The 21,234-nt window shown below is 44.7% G+C and overlaps 1 protein-coding gene across 1 annotated transcript in view; it reads left to right on the top strand.

Moving 5' to 3' along the window:
- LOC126234834 (cyclic nucleotide-gated channel rod photoreceptor subunit alpha) overlaps positions 1 to 21,234 on the top strand; it is a 1,223,148-nt gene that overhangs the window by 1,143,676 nt on the left and 58,238 nt on the right. The window contains exon 14 of the mRNA XM_049943575.1: positions 18,116 to 18,290. Coding sequence (XP_049799532.1) covers positions 18,116 to 18,290 — 175 coding nt within the window. The remainder of the gene's footprint in view (positions 1 to 18,115; positions 18,291 to 21,234) is intronic.

Genomic DNA, 21,234 nt, shown 5'->3' with positions numbered 1-21,234 from the left:
AAGGCGACGTCGCCGTCAAACCGCAGTGTGTTCACACTAGACGGAACGTCACCACGATGTCACTTTGCGTAGCCCAGTACCAACAAAGACGTTATGGAATACCATCGGTGATTCAAAAAGTCTGAATACACTTTCACATTTAACTAGCATCAAAAAACTTATTACTGGTCAAAGTAGTATTCCTAACAGTGGGATTACCCAGAAATTTATTCAAAACTGGCCCATATTCTAAAACTGCCGTGTTTTTGTACAAGTATAACTGTTACGGTGTAGCGGATAGGAACCACAAAGCAGTTGACAGGTATCTGCTCATTATTTCTCATGTAGATTAGTTTGATATGTAACTAGTTTGCATATTTCATTAGTAAATGCAAAGTACTTCATTTTATGTTATTAATACCAATGCGAATGACATGTTTTTGACTTAGAGATCTGGAGTTACTTGCTTCTTATGATAAAATGTAGGATCTTCAACAAGTTCTTTAGAAAAGTGTTTTTATTTATTTAACAGTGGCCTTAGGTTGATGCTGAAATTTTTAAAATAAGTATGATCTACGAAAGGAAATTAAAATGTGTCAGAAATAATTCACATAAAAATCCGGGTTAATACTCCCCGAAGTGGACTTCAAGGCAGATTCGAACCCGCCGCCTGCATTTTACTCTGACAGAGCGAGAACCAAACATACCTAAGTTACATGGTGATTGATAAAGCTACAGCATTTCCCAAAGCTTACTGCAATGCTAAATCTGTGATTTACTGGCATCGCAGACGATCACTGTTACAAATGAGCGAGAGGCTTGTAATGACTAAAGAGTTGATACCCCCAAATTTCAGGATGGGGAAAATGTCCCCTCTTGCTCTGTCCCCAACCCACTAACACCCCCCCCCCCCCCCTTTTCGGATGCCTATGTCTATGTTCGCAACAGATTTTCTTAGCAAAGTGTGAATGGTAAACTGTTGAGAAGAGAAAAAAATACGAGAACCTGTCATATTTCGACAATTATTTGCTAGAGAAAATACATACAGAGATACACATCAAACTAAAAACAGAAGGCAATTCACACAGTATTTTTATCATATCCACTGTGTCCTTTTTTCGTTCTAAGTACCAAATAACGTCAAAAAATTAACCTTTTCTTTTTCTAAAGAGCTTTGCTTGCTGTTAATTATTATGTCTAGAAAACTGTGTAATGAATTAACGTTTTTATTTACACACAGTGTAGGTTTTTTCATTGTCTATGCATCGTAAAACCTAAATATTTTTCCCTTTCAGATTTCTCACCTTTTTTGTGAAAGGACATTCAAACAAGAAAATATCAGTCTCACTGGAAAGTATACAGTGTGGAACGAAGAGAATGCAGACAATAAAATAAAGACTAAGGAAACACAAAATTGCAAAATCCAGTTCTGTAACATATCATGGCTTCCCGAGAATTAATGGCGTTGATGTTCCGTTCCGCCCCGTCACGTTGAACGTTACCATCTGAATTGCATTGTGGAATGTTTTCATGTTTAGTTACGTCAATTGGAAAGAGATCTACATGAGGACAGAATGAAACATGAACGTCAAGGATTCTCCAGTAGATAATTTTGATGTTGACGTTGGTGGAGGAACAGTGACGTTGTCTTCTTGTATTGGAAATTAGCCTGTTCTCGCCACGACATTTCTGCATCTACATCTACTTCTACGTCTGTACACAGCAAGCCACCTTATGGTGTATGGCGGAGGGTACTCTGTGGCCCACTGGCAGTTCCCCCTTTTCCAATTCCAGTAGCGTATGATTCGCAGGATTGCTGGTAGGCCTGCAGGTGGACTCGAATCTCCCCAATATTTCGCCGTCTCTTCACGGGATATACGTAGAAGTAAGCAACATATTGGTTGACTCTTCTACAAACGCACGCTCTCGGAATTTTAACACTAGACCACTCCGTGACACAGAATGAGTGAATTGCAGCGCCTGCCACTAAAGCTGACTCACCATCTCCGTGAAGCTCCCTCACTAAATGAAGCTGAAACAAAATGTGCTGCTCTTCTTCGGATCTTCTCTATTTCCTCTATCCATTCTATCTAACATGGATTCCAGACTGGCGAGAAATATTCAGGTATTGGTCGAGAAAGAGTATTCTAAGCTACTTCCTTTGTTGATGCACTTCGTTTCCTGAGGTTTCGTCCAATGAATCTCAGTCTGGCATTTGCCTTACTCGCCATAAATTTTAGGTGGTTGTTAAAAAAAATCGTTCAAATGGCTCTGAGCACTATGGGACTTAACAGCTATAGTCATCAGTTCCCTAGAACTTAGAACTACTTAAACCTAACTAACCTGAGGACATCACACAACACCCAGTCATCACGAGACAGAGAAAATCCCTGACCCCGCCGGGAATCGAACCCGGGAACCCGGGCGCGGGAAGCGAGAACGCTACCGCGCGACCACGAGCTGCGGACTAGGTGGTTGTTCCACATCAGATCACTCCGTACACGTACTCCTAGCTATTTTATGTAAGTATCTGCTTCCAGTGATTGTTCTGCAATCGTGTAATCATACAGTAAAGGGTCTTTTTGCCTACGTATTCGCATAATGTTATGCTTGTTCATCTTGAGGGTCAACTGCCTCTTCCTGCACCTAGGCTCGATCCTCTGCATTTCGCTACAGTTTTCTAGTGTGGCGATTTCTTTGTGTACAACAGCACCATCTGCGAAAAGCCACATAAAACATCTGACGTTATCTACTACGTCTTTTATATACACTCCTGGAAATGGAAAAAAGAACACATTGACACCGGTGTGTCAGACCCACCATACTTGCTCCGGACACTGCGAGAGGGCTGTACAAGCAATGATCACACGCACGGCACAGCGGACACACCAGGAACCGCGGTGTTGGCCGTCGAATGGCGCTAGCTGCGCAGCATTTGTGCTCCGCCGCCGTCAGTGTCAGCCAGTTTGCCGTGGCATACGGAGCTCCATCGCAGTCTTTAACACTGGTAGCATGCCGCGACAGCGTGGACGTGAACCGTATGTGCAGTTGACGGACTTTGAGCGAGGGCGTATAGTGGGCATGCGGGAGGCCGGGTGGACGTACCGCCGAATTGCTCAACACGTGGGGCGCGAGGTCTCCACAGTACATCGATGTTGTCGCCAGTGGTCGGCGGATGGTGCATGATGTGTCGGCAGCTGGGCCAACACCTTGTAGATAGAGGTGGCTTAAAAGGCACGCTAGACTAACGCAGACGGGCGTGAAGTACTGGAACAGGATACGTAATTAATGCTATGAAGAAAAGTACGTAGCTGGTATAATACTTATCTTTAATCAATGATTGTGGTACATCGCACAAAGGAGACTTTAATTACAATCACTGTAAGGCTAATGGCGCCTTGCTAGTTCGTAGCCATTAACTTAGCTGAAGGCTATTCTGTCTCTCGGCTAATGAGAGAGAAAGGCTTCGTACGTCTAGTCGCTAGCTCTGTCGTCCGCACAACTGGGCTGAGTTCGAGTCAGTCTCTCGAGACCTGCCTTGTGGTGGCGCTAGGTTTGCGATCACACAGTGGCGACACGCGGGTCCGACATGTACTACAGGACCGCGGCCGATTTAAGCTACCACCTAGGACGTGTGGTGTCTGGCTGTGACACCACAGTGCACGTGCCCGTCGACCTGGCACCGGACCGCAGCGACGCACGGATGCACGCCAAGACCGTAGGATCCTACGCAGTGCCGTAGGGGACCGCACCGCCACTTCCCAGCAAATTAGGGACACTGTTGCCCCTGGGGTATCGGCGAGGACCATTCGCAACCGTCTCCATGAAGCTGGGCTACGGTCCCACACACCGTTAGGCCGTCTTCCGCTCACTCCCCAACATCGTGCAGCCCGCCTCCAGTGGTGTCGCGACAGGCGTGAATGGAGGGACGAATGGGCACGTGTCGTCTTCAGCGATGAGAGTCGCTTCTGCCTTGGTGCCAATGATGGTCGTATGCGTGTTTGGCGCCGTGCAGGTGAGCGCCACAATCAGGACTGCATACGACCGAGGCACACAGGGCCAACACCCGGCATCATGGTGTGGGGAGCGATCTCCTACACTGGCCGTACACCACTGGTGATCGTCGAGGGGACACTGAATAGTGCACGGTACATCCAAACCGTCATCGAACCCATCGTTCTACCATTCCTAGACCGGCAAGGGAACTTGCTGTTCCAACAGGACAATGCACGTCCGCATGTATCCCGTGCCACCCAACGTGCTCTAGAAGGTGTAAGTCAACTACCCTGGCCAGCAAGATCTCCGGATCTGTCCCCCATTGAGCATGTTTGGCACTGGATGAAGCGTCGTCTCACGCGGTCTGCACGTCCAGCACGAACGCTGGTCCAACTGAGGCGCCAGGTGGAAATGGCATGGCAAGCCGTTCCACAGGACTACATCCAGCATCTCTACGATCGTCTCCATGGGAGAATAGCAGCCTGCATTGCTGCGAAAGGTGGATATACACTGTACTAGTGCCGACATTGTGCATGCTCTGTTGCCTGTGTCTATGTGCCTGTGGTTCTGTCAGTGTGATCATGTGATGTATCTGACCCCAGGAATGTGTCAATAAAGTTTCCCCTTCCTGGGACAATGAATTCACGGTGTTCTTATTTCAATTTCCGTGAGTGTATATTGTAAAAAATAATGCTCGTATAACACGCCTGGGGCTCGGCCGTCATTACTTTAACGTCTGAAGACTTGTCTCCGTTTAGAATGACCTGCCGTGTTCTGTTGGCTAAAAATTCTACAGCGAAGTCACACAGTTGGTCTCGTGTGCCGTGTGCTCGTTTTTTGTTCATTAGCTAGCAGTGCACTACTGTACTGAACGCCTCCGTCAAGTCAAGGAACACCGCATCTACGTAGGGTCTTTCTGGATCTAGTGGAAGAACAGAGTGAGCTGCATTTCACAAAAGAACGTTGTGTTCGGAACCATGCTGATTCCTACAGAAGAGATTCTGGTCTCCAGAAATGGTATAATATGCAAGAGTAAAACATTCTCCAACATTCTCATTTTACAGTACTAGATTAGGTACTTTGTGTCTTCTTATCGTTCTTTTATTTTGAGGTACATATAAAATACAGCCTCTGCGGCTACCAAAAAATGTTGTTGTTTCACTACCGTTTACGTTCATTGAAGGTCCTTGTAGGTTTTGTGGCGGCGTTCGTAGCGACAAACAGTTCGCTGTAGAAACGGCTTACGAAGTCACCGCCACACTTTTAATAGCGGGCCGACCGGTCCGCTGGAACAGTGAACAGAAAGATGAAAACCCAAACACTCTGATTAAATAAAAGTCGGTACTTATCTTTATTAACGAAGATACAGAAACACAGTAGTGGACTCCGTGTCTACAGAAATCTGTCTAGTTCGAGTCGGAGCGGCTAGGTCAGCGTCGGCTGACGACAAACAACAAATCTGCTGCGATGAACACACAACTGACTAGCAAGTACACAATTCGGTGGCGAGTATACAACTGAGCGGTGAATACAGAACTGTCCTAGCGCTCGCGACTCCAGCGCTTAAGAAACCAGAAGCCAGCGGTGGCGCGCGCAGACTTGCGGCGATTTCCTGTCTCGCTGGCGCTGCTTATGCGGACGGCGTCCGGACTTTGATGCTGCCAACCTTTTGGCAGCGGGCTCGGGTGGCATTACTGGCTAGGATATAACAGTAGGATTCCTTAGTACACATGAAAATAGTTTCAGTAGTATGTTGTTATGCAGTATTAACAGCAACACGCAATAAGCCCTTCCTCTTGTTATTTATTTTGTTTTTGTGATTCCACGAGGATCTGAATTATTTTACACAAAAAGTGCCCACATACCTGACAAAAGATTATTTACCTTTTAATATACCTTGTCAAAGAAACAACTACACTATGATTAAATAAGAGGAACATAAGTAAATGAAACAACTTTCTTTAAAAAATAAACTTTTTAACAGTGAAGGAGAAAAATACAGTTGTCTTATAGTTATTTAGTGCTTAAAAAGGAAACAACACAAATAAATATTGTGAAAAGGCGCTATGGATTTCCTTTAATATCTATCTTCTCGATTACATATATGTTAATGTTTTGTGATATTTGGACTACACTTATCCTATTCTCTCACTTCTCTGCAGAGTGAAAAAGTTAGCATACAGTCTTCTTCAAGAAAATCGGTTATGAATTTTTCTTTGCCCGTTACTAAATTCTGATATCGTCTCTAGTTCATTTAGTAATGTCTAATACGATTCATTCAACCCACCACCTCTGAAGTATTCTGCGACTTTTTACCAGTGGAAGGTATCTCATAATCTCACTTTCACTATTTATGCTGGGTTAAGCCACCCTGTGATGTTATATTGACGTCCCAGTCAGTGTGAACACACCGCAGTTTGAGGGTGACATTCCCTTCAGTTCAGTAACTTTCCCTTGACTAGCAGCGAGAATCAATCTTTATCAATCACGTCTAATGTACATCATCTCTTCTAACGTCGCACGTTCATCATGCTGACACATGGGGTGGGCAGTGAACAGATAACATTAGCCATATGGTCTGCACACTGTTCCGTCGTGTCCTGGAAGACTGATTGATACCGGCGAATCCCGCAATGCGTGTAAACAACAACCAAGCGACAGTCCCACATTAACAGTATCGGCGAAGACGACCGCAACGAGTACTAGAGTACATTTACATATGAAGGGCTTATTTCAATAGCGGTACAAGTGCATTACCTCTTCTTTTCTGCCTAAAATGCTTCTGAAATTAATGATCCAAACAAAAGGAAAGAAAGGTTCATCTCTAGCAGGAATCCATATGCTTGAATATTTCTGGCATCTCAACTGCAGATTTTTCAGCGCTCATTTAACTTTAGGACTCTGTATCGCACAATGAACAAAAACGGACTTGTACCACTAGTGAAATAAGCCCTTCATATATACTCCACTAGCCACCAAGCGGTGTGTGGCGGAGGGCACAATTCGCGCCAAAGTCATATTCCCCCCCTCTTTTCCACTCGCGGATCGGGCGAGGGAAAAGCGACTGTCTGAACGCCTCAGTACGAGCTCTAATTTCTAATTTCCTTTATCTTTGAACGGTGATCATTGCGAGATGTGAAAGTTGGTGGTAATAATATATGCTCTACATCCTCGGCGAAGATCGGATTTCGGAATTTAGTGAGCAGCCCCTTCTGTTTAGCGCGTCGTCTATCTGCAAATGTGTCCCACTTCAAACTTTCTATGAGATTTGTAACGCTCTCGCGATGGCTAAATGTACTTCACAAATCTTGCCGCTCTTCTTTGGAGGCCGGCCGCGGTGGTCTAGCGGTTCTAGACGCTCAGTCCGGAACCGCGCGACTGCTACGGTCGCAGGTTCGAATCCTGCCTCGGGCATGGATGTGTGTGATGTCCGTAGGTTAGTTAGGTTTAAGTAGTTCTAAGTTCTAGGGGACTGATGACCACAGATGTAAAGTCCCATAGTGGTCAGAGCCATTTGAACCATTTTGAATCTTCTTTGGACCTTCTCAATCTCTTGAATCAGACCCAACTGGTAAGTGTCCCATACAGACGAACAATACTCTAAGACTGGACGAACTAACGTATTGCAAGCAATTTCCTTTGTTGAAGGACTGCATCGCTTCAGGATTCTACCAATAAACAGCAATCTAGAGTTCGCCTTGCCCGTTACTTGTCTAATCTGATCATTCCATTTGAGATCATTTCAAATAGTCACAGCCAGATACTTGACAGATGTTACCGCTTCCAAAGACTGATCATTTATTTTGTACTCATACATTAATGGGGATTTTCGCCTTGTTATACGCAGTAGGTTACACTTACTAATATTGAGAGATAACTGCCAGTGATTACACCACGCATTTATTTTCTGAAAATCCTCACTGATTTATTCACAACTCTAGTGTGATACTACTTTCCTGTAGACTACACCATCATCGGCAGACAGTCTAATGCCGCTGTCAATACCATCAACCATTGGTGGTATTCCTTTAATGTAGTGAGCTCTTCACGACCAGTTATACTCATCACCAACATCTACTCTGGCCATTAATTTCTCTTCAGTAGAATCGTCTATCTCAAACGTGTACAGATAAAGTAGTTCATGTTGCTTTCTGCTGTAGTAGGCATGCAGAAAAAGGGAAAACTAGGAGGAAATGTGACTAAGAAATGATTGAGAGTTTGGTAACGTACCGGAGATTATACGTTTGGTTAACTGGTAATCGAGGTACAATGGGCAACAATCCGACAGCTACCATCGTACTGATGAGCCCAAACATTTTGACCACCTGTTTAATTGGCTATTGTTCCTCTTTTCAAATACAGTACAACGAAGACTCTGTTTGGCACGGATTCTACAAATCGTTGATAGGATTCCAGAAGTATGTTGAACCAGATGTCTCTGCACAGGTCAAACCATTCCCGAAAATTATCGGATGGTGGTCTACAGGCACGTAGCCTACAGGCACGCAGCAAGATTGTGACCTTGAAACATGGACAAATATCCTGCTGGAAGATGTTCTCGCCAAAGGGGGAGACTTCAAGCATGAAGCGATGCAGGTGGTCCGCAATATTGTTCACGTAGATCACAGCTGTCACGATGCCTTCGATTACCACCACAGATCCCAAGGAATCCCAACTCAGTGTACCCTGTAGCATAATTCTGCCCTCGCCGGCCTGCGTCTGTGACGCGGTGCATGTTTCGTGCAGCCATTCGCCAGGGTGACAACGTCAAAGTACCTAACCATCGACTTGGTGTAACAACAATTCATTAGATAGGCGACACGTTTGTATTGATCCACGATGAAAACTCAGTGAATCTGTGTCCACGACATCGTGGGTCAACACAGGAACACATAGGGATCGTGTGATGTGGAACTCCATGTTTAGCAATGGCCTTTGAACGGTGTGCTCCGAAACACTTACGCCTTCACCAGCGCTATACTCCGTCATCAGATCTACCACAGATCGCTGCCTATCCTGGATTACACACTGGTGAATCCTTCGATCTCTACGTTTTGCCATATGGCCCGCTCGTTATTTCACCATCCTTCAATCATTTTCCATATGTGGTCACGACAGCAGTACGCCTACAGGCGACCAGCTTCGTCGTTTCAGAGATTCTCGTTCCCAGCCGCAGCGCCACAGCAATGTGCCCTTTGCCAAAACCACTTATATCCGTGGATTTCCGCATCTGCGACCCGTATCTTCATTATAGTGACTACCCATTCGCCTCTCTTCCACTTACATTCTTTCCTTACTGCGTCACGTTAAAATGGTTCAAATGGCTCTTAGCGCTATGGGGCTTAACATCTGAGGTCATCAGTCCCCTATAACTTAGAGCTACTTAAACCTAACTAACCTAAGGACATCACACACATCCGTGCTCGAGGCAGGATTCGAACCTGCTACAGTAGCGGTCGCGCGGTTCCAGACTGAAGCGCCTAGAACCGCTCGGCCACACCGGCCGGCTGGGCAGTGGTTATAACGTTTTGCCTCATCAGTGTACGTTGCGTAACGATCATGAGATTAAGATAAGAGAAATTGGAGCTCATACTGAAACATATCCCTCGCTTATCCGAGAATGGAATAGCACGTGGAATAACTAACTTTGGCACAAAGCAGTCTTCATCATAGACTTCACATTGTACTGCAGAATGTACCGGCTGTCCTTCCTGAGAATTGTCAGGTGCATTATCTCTGACGGTTCGCCACATATTTACAATTTCGATTTTGCTGTTTGTAGATGGAGTCGGCCAAAACAAGTACTGCTCATCCCTTCTTTCATACGACGTCCAGTGTCGGCGAAACTGTTGTATGTTTCACTTTTGAAATGACCCCTAACAGAAGAGTCCATAGGACTGAGATCAGTGATGTTGAATGCCAGGATACAGGACCTGCACGATCTATCCATTTTAGACCATGTTGGTGCATTAGATGTCACCTTTTGCCAATCACGCATCAACCCCATTCCCAAAACACGTTCCATGGGTGAAATTAGAGGCCAATTAGATGGGGATTTAATCGAAAAGTTAGCATTCCAAATATGTTTGTAGTACCTTGGGCAATATTTCGTGCTGAAGTCAGTGGAAGTTCATAACCACACCCATGTTTAATGGAACGAGTTTGCTTCTATTACCATAGACGGTCATCTATGTCAGTTTTCACGATTGTTATACATCTCACGTACGTATTGACGAATACTTTAACCTTCCTCCAGCACATGTTACCATCCCTAGAGACGGTGCACAGTTATAAGGGAAATCGCGACGAAAGCAGAGGATGCATTTCGAACGTTTCTGCCGTGTAATAAGTATCGGCCGGTTACTTTCTGCTGGCCGGCGATAGCAGCTGTTTGACTGTCACTGCTGGAGCCTCAAGAGTGATTCCAGGATTCTGGGATAATAGATCGCCCCGAACGCATTACGGCGGCTGTCACACCGATCGTTAGGGTGGGTGATGGATGAACGCTGCGGCGTGCGCGCGTTTCCGACAACACAGTAACTGCCGGGGCGCGCGGAGGGAACTGCGCGAAACAGTGGGTGCAGGGGGTGAGGGTGGGGGGGGGGGGGGAGGAGCAGGTGGCGCAGCGGCCGCAGACTGCGCGTGCGCAGTGAACTGCCGCGCGAGCCTCGGGCGTCTTCCGTGTTGTGCCAGCGTATTGGCTCCGGGAAATCTTACAAGTCTTCAGCTCTGGGGAACGATACGTGTCATAGCCGTGATGAATCGAGCGGCCTTCCTTGCCGATGATTGAGCGGGTCGAAGGAGGGGAGAGTGTCCGCAGTGAGCCGGTTCGGAGCCTCGTCGTAGATAATTTTACGCGTAGACGCAAAATATACGGTACAATTTCATTGTGTGTACGATCTCATTTCTTATTCGGCTGCCGTAAGGTACGAGCAAGTATGATGCCACGCGTAACTACAGTATTAGCTAGATTTATGACCGTCGTCCTTCTATACCGTGACTTGAGTCGTTCGGGGCGAAGGTTTAAGGCCGCCTGATCCTGGCATCGCTCGCTGGTCCCTACGGGGCAAAACATAAACTGGCACTACAGTGAAGTACGCTATCACGAAAATTCAATGAAATAGCTGACAACCTGTACTGTATAGTCAGTTGATACAACATCTGAGTGGATATTGGACAGATACAGAGATTTACTATAGTACAATCGGATACTTCAATTGCCACGACAGCCGTTTGAAAACCTAAGTAGAGTGTCCCCTTACTTCTAAATGGTCAACAATATTCATATACGAAAGCTATATACTAACCAGATAACAGAACGCAGCATGTCATTCTCAATGGAGAGAAGTCTTCCGAAATAAGAGTGATTTCAGGTGTGCCGCAGGGTAGTGTCATAGAACCGTTGCTATTCACAATATAGATAAATGACCTTGTGGATGACATCGGAAGTTCACTGAGGCTTTTTGCAGATGATGCTGTGGTGTATCGAGAGGTTGTAACAATGGAAAATTGTACTGAAATGCAGGATTATCTGCAACGAACTGACGCATGGTGCAGGGATTGGCAATTGAATCTCAATGCACACAAGTGTAATATGCTGCGAATACATAGAAGGAAAGATCCTTTATCATTTAGCTACAATATAGCAGGTCAGCAACAGGAAGCAGTTAATTCCATAAATTATCTGGGAGTAGGCATTAGCAGTGATTTAAAACGGAATGATCGTATAAAATTAATCGTCGGTAAAGCAGATGCCAGACTGAGATTCATTCGAAGAATCCTAAGGAAATGCAGTCCGAAAACAAAGGAAGTAGATTACAGTACACTTGTTCGCCCACTGCTTGAATACTGCTCACCGGTGTGGGATCCGTACCAGGTAGGGTCGACGGAGGAGATAGAGAAGATCCTACGGACAGCAGAGCGCTTCGTTACAGGATCATTCAGTAATCGCGAAAGCGTTACAGAGATGATAGGTAAACTCCAGTGGAAGACTCTGCAAGAGAGACGCTCAGTAGCTCGGTACGGGCTTTTGTTGAAGTTTCGAGAACATACCTTCACCGAGGTGTCAAGCAGTATATCGCTCCCTCCTACGTATATCTCGCGAAGAGACCATGAGGATAGAATCATAGAGATTAGAGCCCACACAGAGGCATACCGACAATCTTTCGTTCCACGAACAACACGAGACTGGAATAGAGGGGAGAACCGATAGAGGTACTAAAGGAACCCTCCGCCACACACCGTCAGGTGGCTTGCGGAGTATGGATGTAGATGTAGATGTAGATGTAGATGTAGACGTAGCTCCACAGCGACAAAGATTTAACAGCACGCAAGTCAATGACATAAAAGTTGAAGTTAAAGTGGTACATTTACGCACTCATTCGTATCAGTATGCTTATTTCACTCAGGAGTACACGTACCTTCCACTAATAATTTTACCGTGGAATTAATACAAACAACAAATTCAACAAATACTAGTTAACTGGCTGCTGCTGTTCATTGTGGATGTATACACCCGAAGTAAACTACACTAAAAGCTGCAATCAGGAATATTACTTAAATACGTTTTCTACTGAATATCCTGATGCAGTTATTGACTAACAATGCAGTACTTATAGCCGTTATTGGCATCAATTATTGAAATACTGATCCAGCAACAGAAAAAACACGACAATCAGTAGGGACAACAATATTCTTCACACGCACAAGTAAAATTTATTTGAGACTATTCTGATCATTAAATATGACTCTCCGTTATTAATTCAGACGTGTACAACTGCAATCCACATTGTATCAGCGGTAACAGTACAGCAACCTCACCTTACCAGTAGCTGGCACCTATAGTCCGTGTAAAAACAATTCCAGCTTATTTACTGCAGCTGATGAAGGCACAATCCGATACGGTCACTTAACTATCAGCAGATCAGGGAGTCCAATCTCTACACATATCACAGTTACTTTTTTCCATCCCAGTTGTTGACATTCCTTTCATTGACTTCGCCACGTATGACTGATGTTTATATGCGAAATATGATTAACCATATATTAAAGGCAGTGTAGTGGCTGTTAAGACACATGTCATCACCTTCTTGGCCTATTAGAACCCAAAACACATATAGTACCAAACTAGTACATGACATTTATGGATATGACATACACGATGCTTGATAGTTGGAAAACGACAAATTAGATACATTGGTGAAGTAATTTCACCTTTTGTAATACTCTGTTGATTTATTAGGCCTTCATCCATTGATGCTGAAGCCTCATGTTATCTTCGGTTAGTTTATGATTTGTATATTAGTCTTATTCAAAAATTGCTGTCTTGGACGTCAGGGTAATAGGACGTACACCTCTACAGACCTGTCGATTTTTTTTCTGTACGTAATTCTTGTATATTTGAACTTATTTAGCTTGCTGTAGTCCTTCCCTTTTTGGGGTAAACACAAATACCAATGCTGCTTGATCAAATGTTTCAACATTTCTGAACTCAGCTGTCCACCCCAGAATGTTCCTAGTTTCGTATAACACAGACAAATTATATGTTACGCTACTGAAGATGCCACATAATATGCTAGAACTTTCATGGATAAAAAAATAAATAACAGCGTCTTTCAATGAATGATTTTGCCATTTTAGTTTCCCTTTTCCCCAAGCACGGAAATCAAGATGATTTAAGTACGACATTCAGAATCTTATGTTTTCCGTATCGATCTCCAAACAGGAACTCGTGTTGCTGTAGCAGAAAGTACAAAAATTTAACGTTTCATGTTCATATTAATCGGCAGTACTGACGTATGTGCTCCTTATGAAAAATAAGTCTCTTCTTTTCGTTCATATAGTTTACTAGAGAATGACATTAAGAGCTCTACCGTGAATGGTTTGTCCAGTTTTCATGGTAATGTTTTGGTAGACAGTGTTTCTAGACGCGTATTAAGTTCATCGGCCCTCTTCCGGTCTTTCTACATCGACCAGTATCTTTAATTCTCTTCGTTTGCCGTGTTTGATGGCCACAATTTTTCCATGAACTGTGTGTGTTATCATGACAGTAGAAATAGTACCGTAGCTCTAGGTATCGCAAGTAGATTATCGACGGTGCCATCGATAATTTGCAGCCATTAGAACTGTGTACGGCTGATAGGCCAACGCAGTCTCAGAACGATGCCAAAGTGACTGACGCTTCAAAACACTCCCAAACGTTTTTTAAGACGATATCAAACGAAAGATAAGTTAATTGTGTTGCTGATGTCAGAAAAGATTCTCTGGAAATAAGATGTTCACATAACTTCGTCTGACGTCATTAGGTATAAGGATAGTGATGAGGTGATTATATTTTTAACGGTGGTCTGCATTAGTACGAATGGGATGGGCTGCCAGCGAGCAAACTGCCGCTCGTCGACCAACTGTTTACATGGATTTTAATCTTAATATAGAATAATTCAAGAGTATTAAATAGATGATGATGTATAAGACAAGATGGTGTTGATGTCATGTAGATTGCTTTCATTACAACGATGATGTGATGGAGGCTTCTGGGAATTATGAAAAGGGATTATGGTGTTGGAAGTATTGTAGAGAAGGTTATATGGAAATGTGGGGTGTCTATGGGATAAGGAGCTGTTAGACGGGATGTAGATGTTAGATGGGTAAATGTTGTTGTTATTGTGGTCTTCAGTCGTGAGACTGGTTTGATGCAGCTCTCCATGCTACTCTATCCTGTGCAAGCTGCTTCATCTCCCAGTTCGTACTGCAGCCTACAGCGTTCTGAACTTGCTTAGTGTATTCATCTCTGTGTCTCCCTCTACGATTTTTACCCTCAACACTGCCCTCCAATACTAAATTGGTGATCCCTTGATACCTCAGAATATGTCCTACCAACCGATCCCTTCTTCTAGTCAAGTTGTGCCACAAACTCCTCTTCTCCCCAAGTCTATTCAATACCTCCTCATTAGTTATTTGATCCACCCATCTAATCTTCAGCAATCTTCTGTAATACCACATTCTATTCTCTTCTTTTCCAAACTATTTATCGTCCATGTTTCACTGCCATACATGGCTACACTCCATACAAATACTTTTAGAAACGACTTCCTGACACTTAAATCTATACTCTCTTCTTCAGAAACGCTTTCCTTGCCATTGCCAGTTTACATTTTATATCCTCTCTACTTCGACCATCATCAGTTATTTTGCTCCCCAAATAGCTGAACTCCTTTACTACTTTAAGTGTCTCATTTCCTAATCTAATTCCCTCAGCATCACCCGAGTTAACTCGACTACATTCCATTATCCTCATTTTGCTTTTGTTGATGTTCATCTTATATCCTCGTGAGTAAAATAATGGTTAGAAAAGGAATAGCTGGGTTGTAATGTTCTTTTGGGATGGGATGTGTAGAACAGAAGTTGGAAAGAAGTGTAGATTTTGGGAATGAGTTCATGATCTGGCAGGGTAAGGCAGCTGTAATTACTCTGGAAATGGAGATGGAGAGTTTGGAGGTGGAGGGAAGGTATGATGTGGTGATACAGACGCAACAGCTGGACAGGATTCTCAAGGATGGAGAAAACAATAGGGTGTCTGGACTCTACTTCAAGGAAGGTGTAATAAATTTGAATGTGTCGAAGAGTTTGAGGTGGTGTGGGGATTTTCTGATCTGGTACTGGACACTGTTGGAAGAAGATAGTCAGAAATGGAATGCGAGGTAGAGTGCATGTCGTTCAGCGATTGATAAAATTTGGGAGGAGCAGAAGTCCGTTCTACATTTGAAACGTCCCCTTTGAAAAATTATTGAATTACTGTGCTGATAAACCTCTTACGTTATTTGATTTTCAAACAGCTGAGCAAAACTGAATGTACTCAGACATTTCTCTCTTTACTTATTCCGATCATCACTAAACTGACACACAATATTTTTAGCGCAACGCAATTTGACTTTCAACAATCCCTACAAAAAAATGGCTCTGACTAACAATAACCTGTACCTTTCATGAATCACTTACCTCACAAAAATCTTCGTTACTCGAACTACTGCAATACAGCGAGTGCCAATACTGCCAGCTAAATAAAAGATTCTAACTACTGAAGACACTAACTACTGATAGGCATTCTTAGCAAATGAAAGATTTTGATAGAGAACAAGCAATGTATTTACCTTAATAGTGTTCAAAAGTCATTATGTTCATGATATCCAGTATTACAAATTTACTCTTTCTGATGGACACACCTCCATATCGGTCGCTCACAAAATTCTGCTATCTCTCTCCCCACATCCACCACTGCTGGCGGCTCACCTCCAACTGCGCAACACTACGCGCTGTTAACAGCCAACTGCCCAACACTACAATAGCAAATTCCAACAATGCAAACCAGCCACAGACTGCACACAGCACAGTCACTGATTTTCATATAGAGCGCTACGTGGCGTTACCAACATAAAAACCTAAACAGCCTACTTACACATTTACATAGCTAAGAATGGGGTGGATGAAGTTTTAATGTGTGTGGATTATGATCGTGGGATTTAATACCCGTTTTCGGTCAGTTAGTTGTTCTAGGAGGTGCATTCAAGTTCTAAGGCCTCCGATTTTTTTTCTCCGGACTGGAAAGAGATAGAAACATGCGCAATGTTTTAAAATGAGGCCGCGTTCATTGTCAATACGTCCCAGAGATGGCAGCACCGTACGGCAGATGGAATTTTGCCGCCAGCGGCGAGAATGAGAACTGTTTTAAATACTTAAAATGGTGACGTTTGCCTTATTTGAACAGCGTGCAATCATTCGTTTTCTGAATTTGCGTGGTGTGAAACCAATTGAAATTCATCGACAGTTGAAGGAGACATGTGGTGATGGAGTTATGGATGTGTCGAAAGTGCGTTCGTGGGTGCGACAGTTTAATGAAGGCAGAACATCGTGTGACAACAAACCGAAACAACCTCGGGCTCGCACAAGCCGGTCTGACGACATGATCGAGAAAGTGGAGGGAATTGTTTTGGGGGATCGCCGAATGACTGTTGAACAGATCGCCTCCAGAGTTGGCATTTCTGTGGGTTCTGTGCACACAATCCTGCATGACGACCTGAAAATGCGAAAAGTGTCATCCAGGTGGGTGCCACGAATGCTGACAGACGACCACATGGCTGCCCGTGTGGCATGTTGCCAAGCAATGTTGACGCACAACGACAGCATGAATGGGACTTTCTTTTCGTCGGTTGTGACAATGGATGAGATGTGGATGCCATTTTTCAATCCAGAAACAAAGCGCCAGTCAGCTCAATGGAAGCACAGATTCAGCACCACCAAAAAAATTTCGGGTAACCGCCAGTGCTGAAAAAATGATGGTGTCCATGTTCTGGGACAGCGAGGGCGTAATCCTTACCCATTGCGTTCCAAAGGGCACTATGGTAACAGGTGCATCCTACGTAAATGTTTTGAAGAACAAATTCCTTCCTACACTGCAACAAAAACGTCCGGGAAGGGTTGTGCTGTTTCACCAAGACAACGCACCCGCACATAGAGCTAACGTTACGCAACAGTTTCTTCGTGATAACAACTTTGAAGTGATTCCTCATTCTCCCTACTCACCTGACCTGGCTTTTTCCAACAATGAAAGACACTCTCCGTGGCCGCACATTCACCAGCCGTGCTGCTATTGCCTCAGCGATGTTCCAGTGGTCAAAACAGACTCCTAAAGAAGCCTTCGCCGCTGCCATGGAATCATGGCGTCAGCGTTGTGAAAAATGTGTACGTCTGCAGGGCGATTACGTCGAGAATTAACGCCAGTTTCATCGATTTCGGGTGAGTAGTTAATTAGAAAAAAAATCGGAGGCCTTAGAACTTGAATGCACCTCGTAGTACTTGTAGTCTATTGTGGAGATACTCTTGGATAATTAGCAACTGATAGCTCCACATTAATTTTTGATCGAGTGTTAGTCCAAGATATTTTAGTTATTTAGTCAGGGGAATGAGGCAACAGTAGAGCTAGAGATGCTTCTAGTGGTGCAGTAAATGAAATCCGCGCGTTCACTCTGAGTACCTAGATGCTGTACGCCTCCAGGTCCCCTGCTGCTGTGTGTAACTTGTTAAGCACTGTGACTGTCACTCGCCGGCAGACGGCAGCCTCACTGCGGCGGTGTTGGTTTTGCAGCGGCGATGGGGCGCAGCCAGTCGACGCCGGGCCTGGTGGAGTCTCGCGGCCGCATCCCGCTGGAGGACATGTGGGTGTCGCCGCTGGAGCCGCTGCTCACCGGAGGCTCGTCCTCGGGGCCGCCGCCCTACTCCGCCAACTCGCTCTTCAGCCCCGCGCTCAGCCCCACCTCCCGGTAAGCACCAGTCCACCCACACTCTTACTTGTGCCCCTTTCTCCTACCAGCTACGATCTGCTGCGATATTCATTACTGTCGAGACATTTACCTGTCAGGAAAATATGTGTATGTCATTCCTCTGCTATGGTATCTAAAGCCACCAATACTGTTCTGAGGTGTGGGGTTGATCTATTATTCTGTTATTCTGCGCAACGGATTAATCTGAGATGTACCCTTTACCCTGTGGCTCCTGCAAGATGCAATTTCTACCCCCACACTACTACAGAAGTCAGACAGACGCTCCTAACGTTCCAAAAGGAAATGCCTGAAAAACTTTCGGCAATAAATATCTTCTGTAGTCGTCCGCTGTAAGGAAATGACACAAAAATTCACAAAAATTCTTACTTAACTAGTGGGTTATTTGGGTACTGGAGTAATGCTAGTTAGTGTAAGAAAAACATGAAACTAACGAAAGTTATTATTTATTTTGCAAAAATTCTGAGAAATCACAATGACACTTTTAGTTATGAATTGAACAAGTTATATCCTGTTTCTTTTTGCAATGTGAAGTTACCTTTCAAGGATAGGATTCGCTAATGAAATTTCTATACAAAGATGCTTGTTGCCTTGGCAGAATGGCTGAGAGGCACGCCTACTCAATTTGAATAATTATCCTTTAGAATGTTGATAGGTACGGTCGAGACTGTCGCGTGTGAAATGCAGTGAAGTGTACTGTTGTGGAGGAAATATGGGGCTCGCAATAGCTGTAGTGCACATTACCGTAAGCTGCGATGACTGCTGTCTGTGCCACTCGCTGATGACAAATAAGATAACTCTCGTTCTATCTGGATTGGCCTTTGCCAATCAAACTCTCCCTATGCCTTGATGAAGTCAAGGATTCCTATTCGCCCCTAGTCTAACTATTGGCGTGGTACACCGGTCAGATAACCAGTCCACCACGATGCCACTCAAAATTCGCTCGCAGGCGTTTAACTATAACTCTGTCCGTTCACACTGCACAATAAGTGTGTCGGCCAACACAGTGAACAACGCTTATTCAATATAGAGTAGCACTTCGATTCGCTCTCAACAGTGGTGCTCTCCCAGCGAAGTACTGAGGAGAGACTTCTTCCTCGCTCTTTCGAGTACACGTACGAGTGCGCACGCCCTCGTTACGTGTTCTCGCTCCAAGAGCGACAACAGTACGGCCCCTCTCCACGCCAGATGTGAAGGGGTATATCTTTCGGTCTCTTCCATTATTCCTTCAGCTCAAGGCGTCAGAAATATCGTCTGCCAATCAGCATTGCTCTTCTAATACGGGAGAATGACGTTTAGTTTAAGGCGACCAATCCGGAAGCTTGTAGCTTTGGCGTTTGGCGTTTGCTGTCTCCCTGTGAAAAACTCGGAAACTGCGTGCTATGTGTAAAGAATGCGTAGGCTGGCTGCTCCCACACAATGTAGCGGAATTTGCTTTTAAACCGAACATGGGGTCGATTCCCCTTTTCACTCGGGCCCACGCTGTCCGCTACACAGGCGGTCACCGGACGACATGGGCTGGGTCATCCTCTGAAGGGCCTGGCGTCCCGCTGTGCGGCCTCTCTCCCGAACTAAAAGCCTCTGTGACCGTCGTGTCTGGAATGTATGTGTGCATACCAGCCTTAGGTATTTCAACCACGGTGCGCTCACTTGTCAATTGCATATCGTTTACATGAATTCATACAACATTGACTTTATCTTATCGAGTTTGGGTTCGAATGAAGCGTCTTGATGTGCGGAACATGATTGTGAGGGCGAAATATGTAGGCAATGAAGGTCAGGAGACCACGACGTCTTACACTGTCGTCAGTTGCTTGTATACATATCCTTGTTTAGTGTGAGTAGTATTCGTATGTGTCTCTCCACAAGTGAAAATGCGTGTCAGATACAAAAGTCTCAAGCTCTGGGATGTGACAAAAACTTCGACATCAGAAACCACGGATTGAAGTAGAAACGTGTTATACTTCTTAGTGCCGCCCTAGGGTGCGCATTTCAGAACTGCCGAACGACATTTTCAGGTTGTTTGGCTGAGGAACTCCCCAACATCTTCCATACTTCTCGTAATTATTGCCATATGCTAATGTTTCTGTTAATATAAGGCTTTGCAATTCGTATGGATCTCTGAAACACATACATGAAGATTGTAACACAAACCCCAAAATGACAAACTGCCTATTGGCTTCTGTCTCGGGTTCTTCGGCCGACGTCCATCTAATGATTTTTCTGACGTTTCGCCAGCACGAGTGGCTGGCATTGTCAAAGCTTCACCCTCCATTGCCGGTGCTGAAGCTTTGACAATGCCAGCCACTCGTGCTGGCGAAACGTCAGAAAAATCATTAGATGAACGTCGGCCGAAGAACCCGAGACAGAAGCCAATAGGCAGTTTGTCAACAAGTGGCCACGAAAGCCTTAACAATTTTGTAAACCCCAAAATATTTTTTTCCACACCTTTGATCACTGCCGTGAATATTGGTCGCGGTTCTCCGAAAGAGCTCATTAACACATCAAGACAGCAGTTCTGAGCGCTGCTGCTTTTTGTAGGGTCGTCCTCGACAGCAAATGCGTGATATGTGGACAACATAGTGTGCTGCCTCCTACGAAGTTAAGTTGTTTAGTATCTCCATTGGCATTGGTCAGGTCGGCTGCTGTATAGGTTTGCGCCTTTGCGCTACACCCGGGATTACTTCTGTTAAACTGTGTTTGCTTTCTGACCTTTCTATACAAGATAAGAAGTAAAGCCGGCCGGGGTGGCCGAGCGGTTCTAGGCGCTACAAAAAAAATGGTTTCAATGGCTCTGAGCACGATGCGACTTAACGTCTGAGAATATCAGTCGCCTAGAACTTAGAACTAATTAAACCTTACTAACCTAAGGACATCACACACACCCATGCCCGAGGCAGGATTCGAACCTGCGACCGAAGCAGTC

Source organism: Schistocerca nitens, chromosome 2 (genome assembly GCF_023898315.1).
Source record: "Schistocerca nitens isolate TAMUIC-IGC-003100 chromosome 2, iqSchNite1.1, whole genome shotgun sequence".
Taxonomy (NCBI): domain Eukaryota; kingdom Metazoa; phylum Arthropoda; class Insecta; order Orthoptera; family Acrididae; genus Schistocerca; species Schistocerca nitens.
Note: the sequence above shows the minus strand (reverse complement) of the source record. Positions and strands in the feature narration are given on the sequence as shown.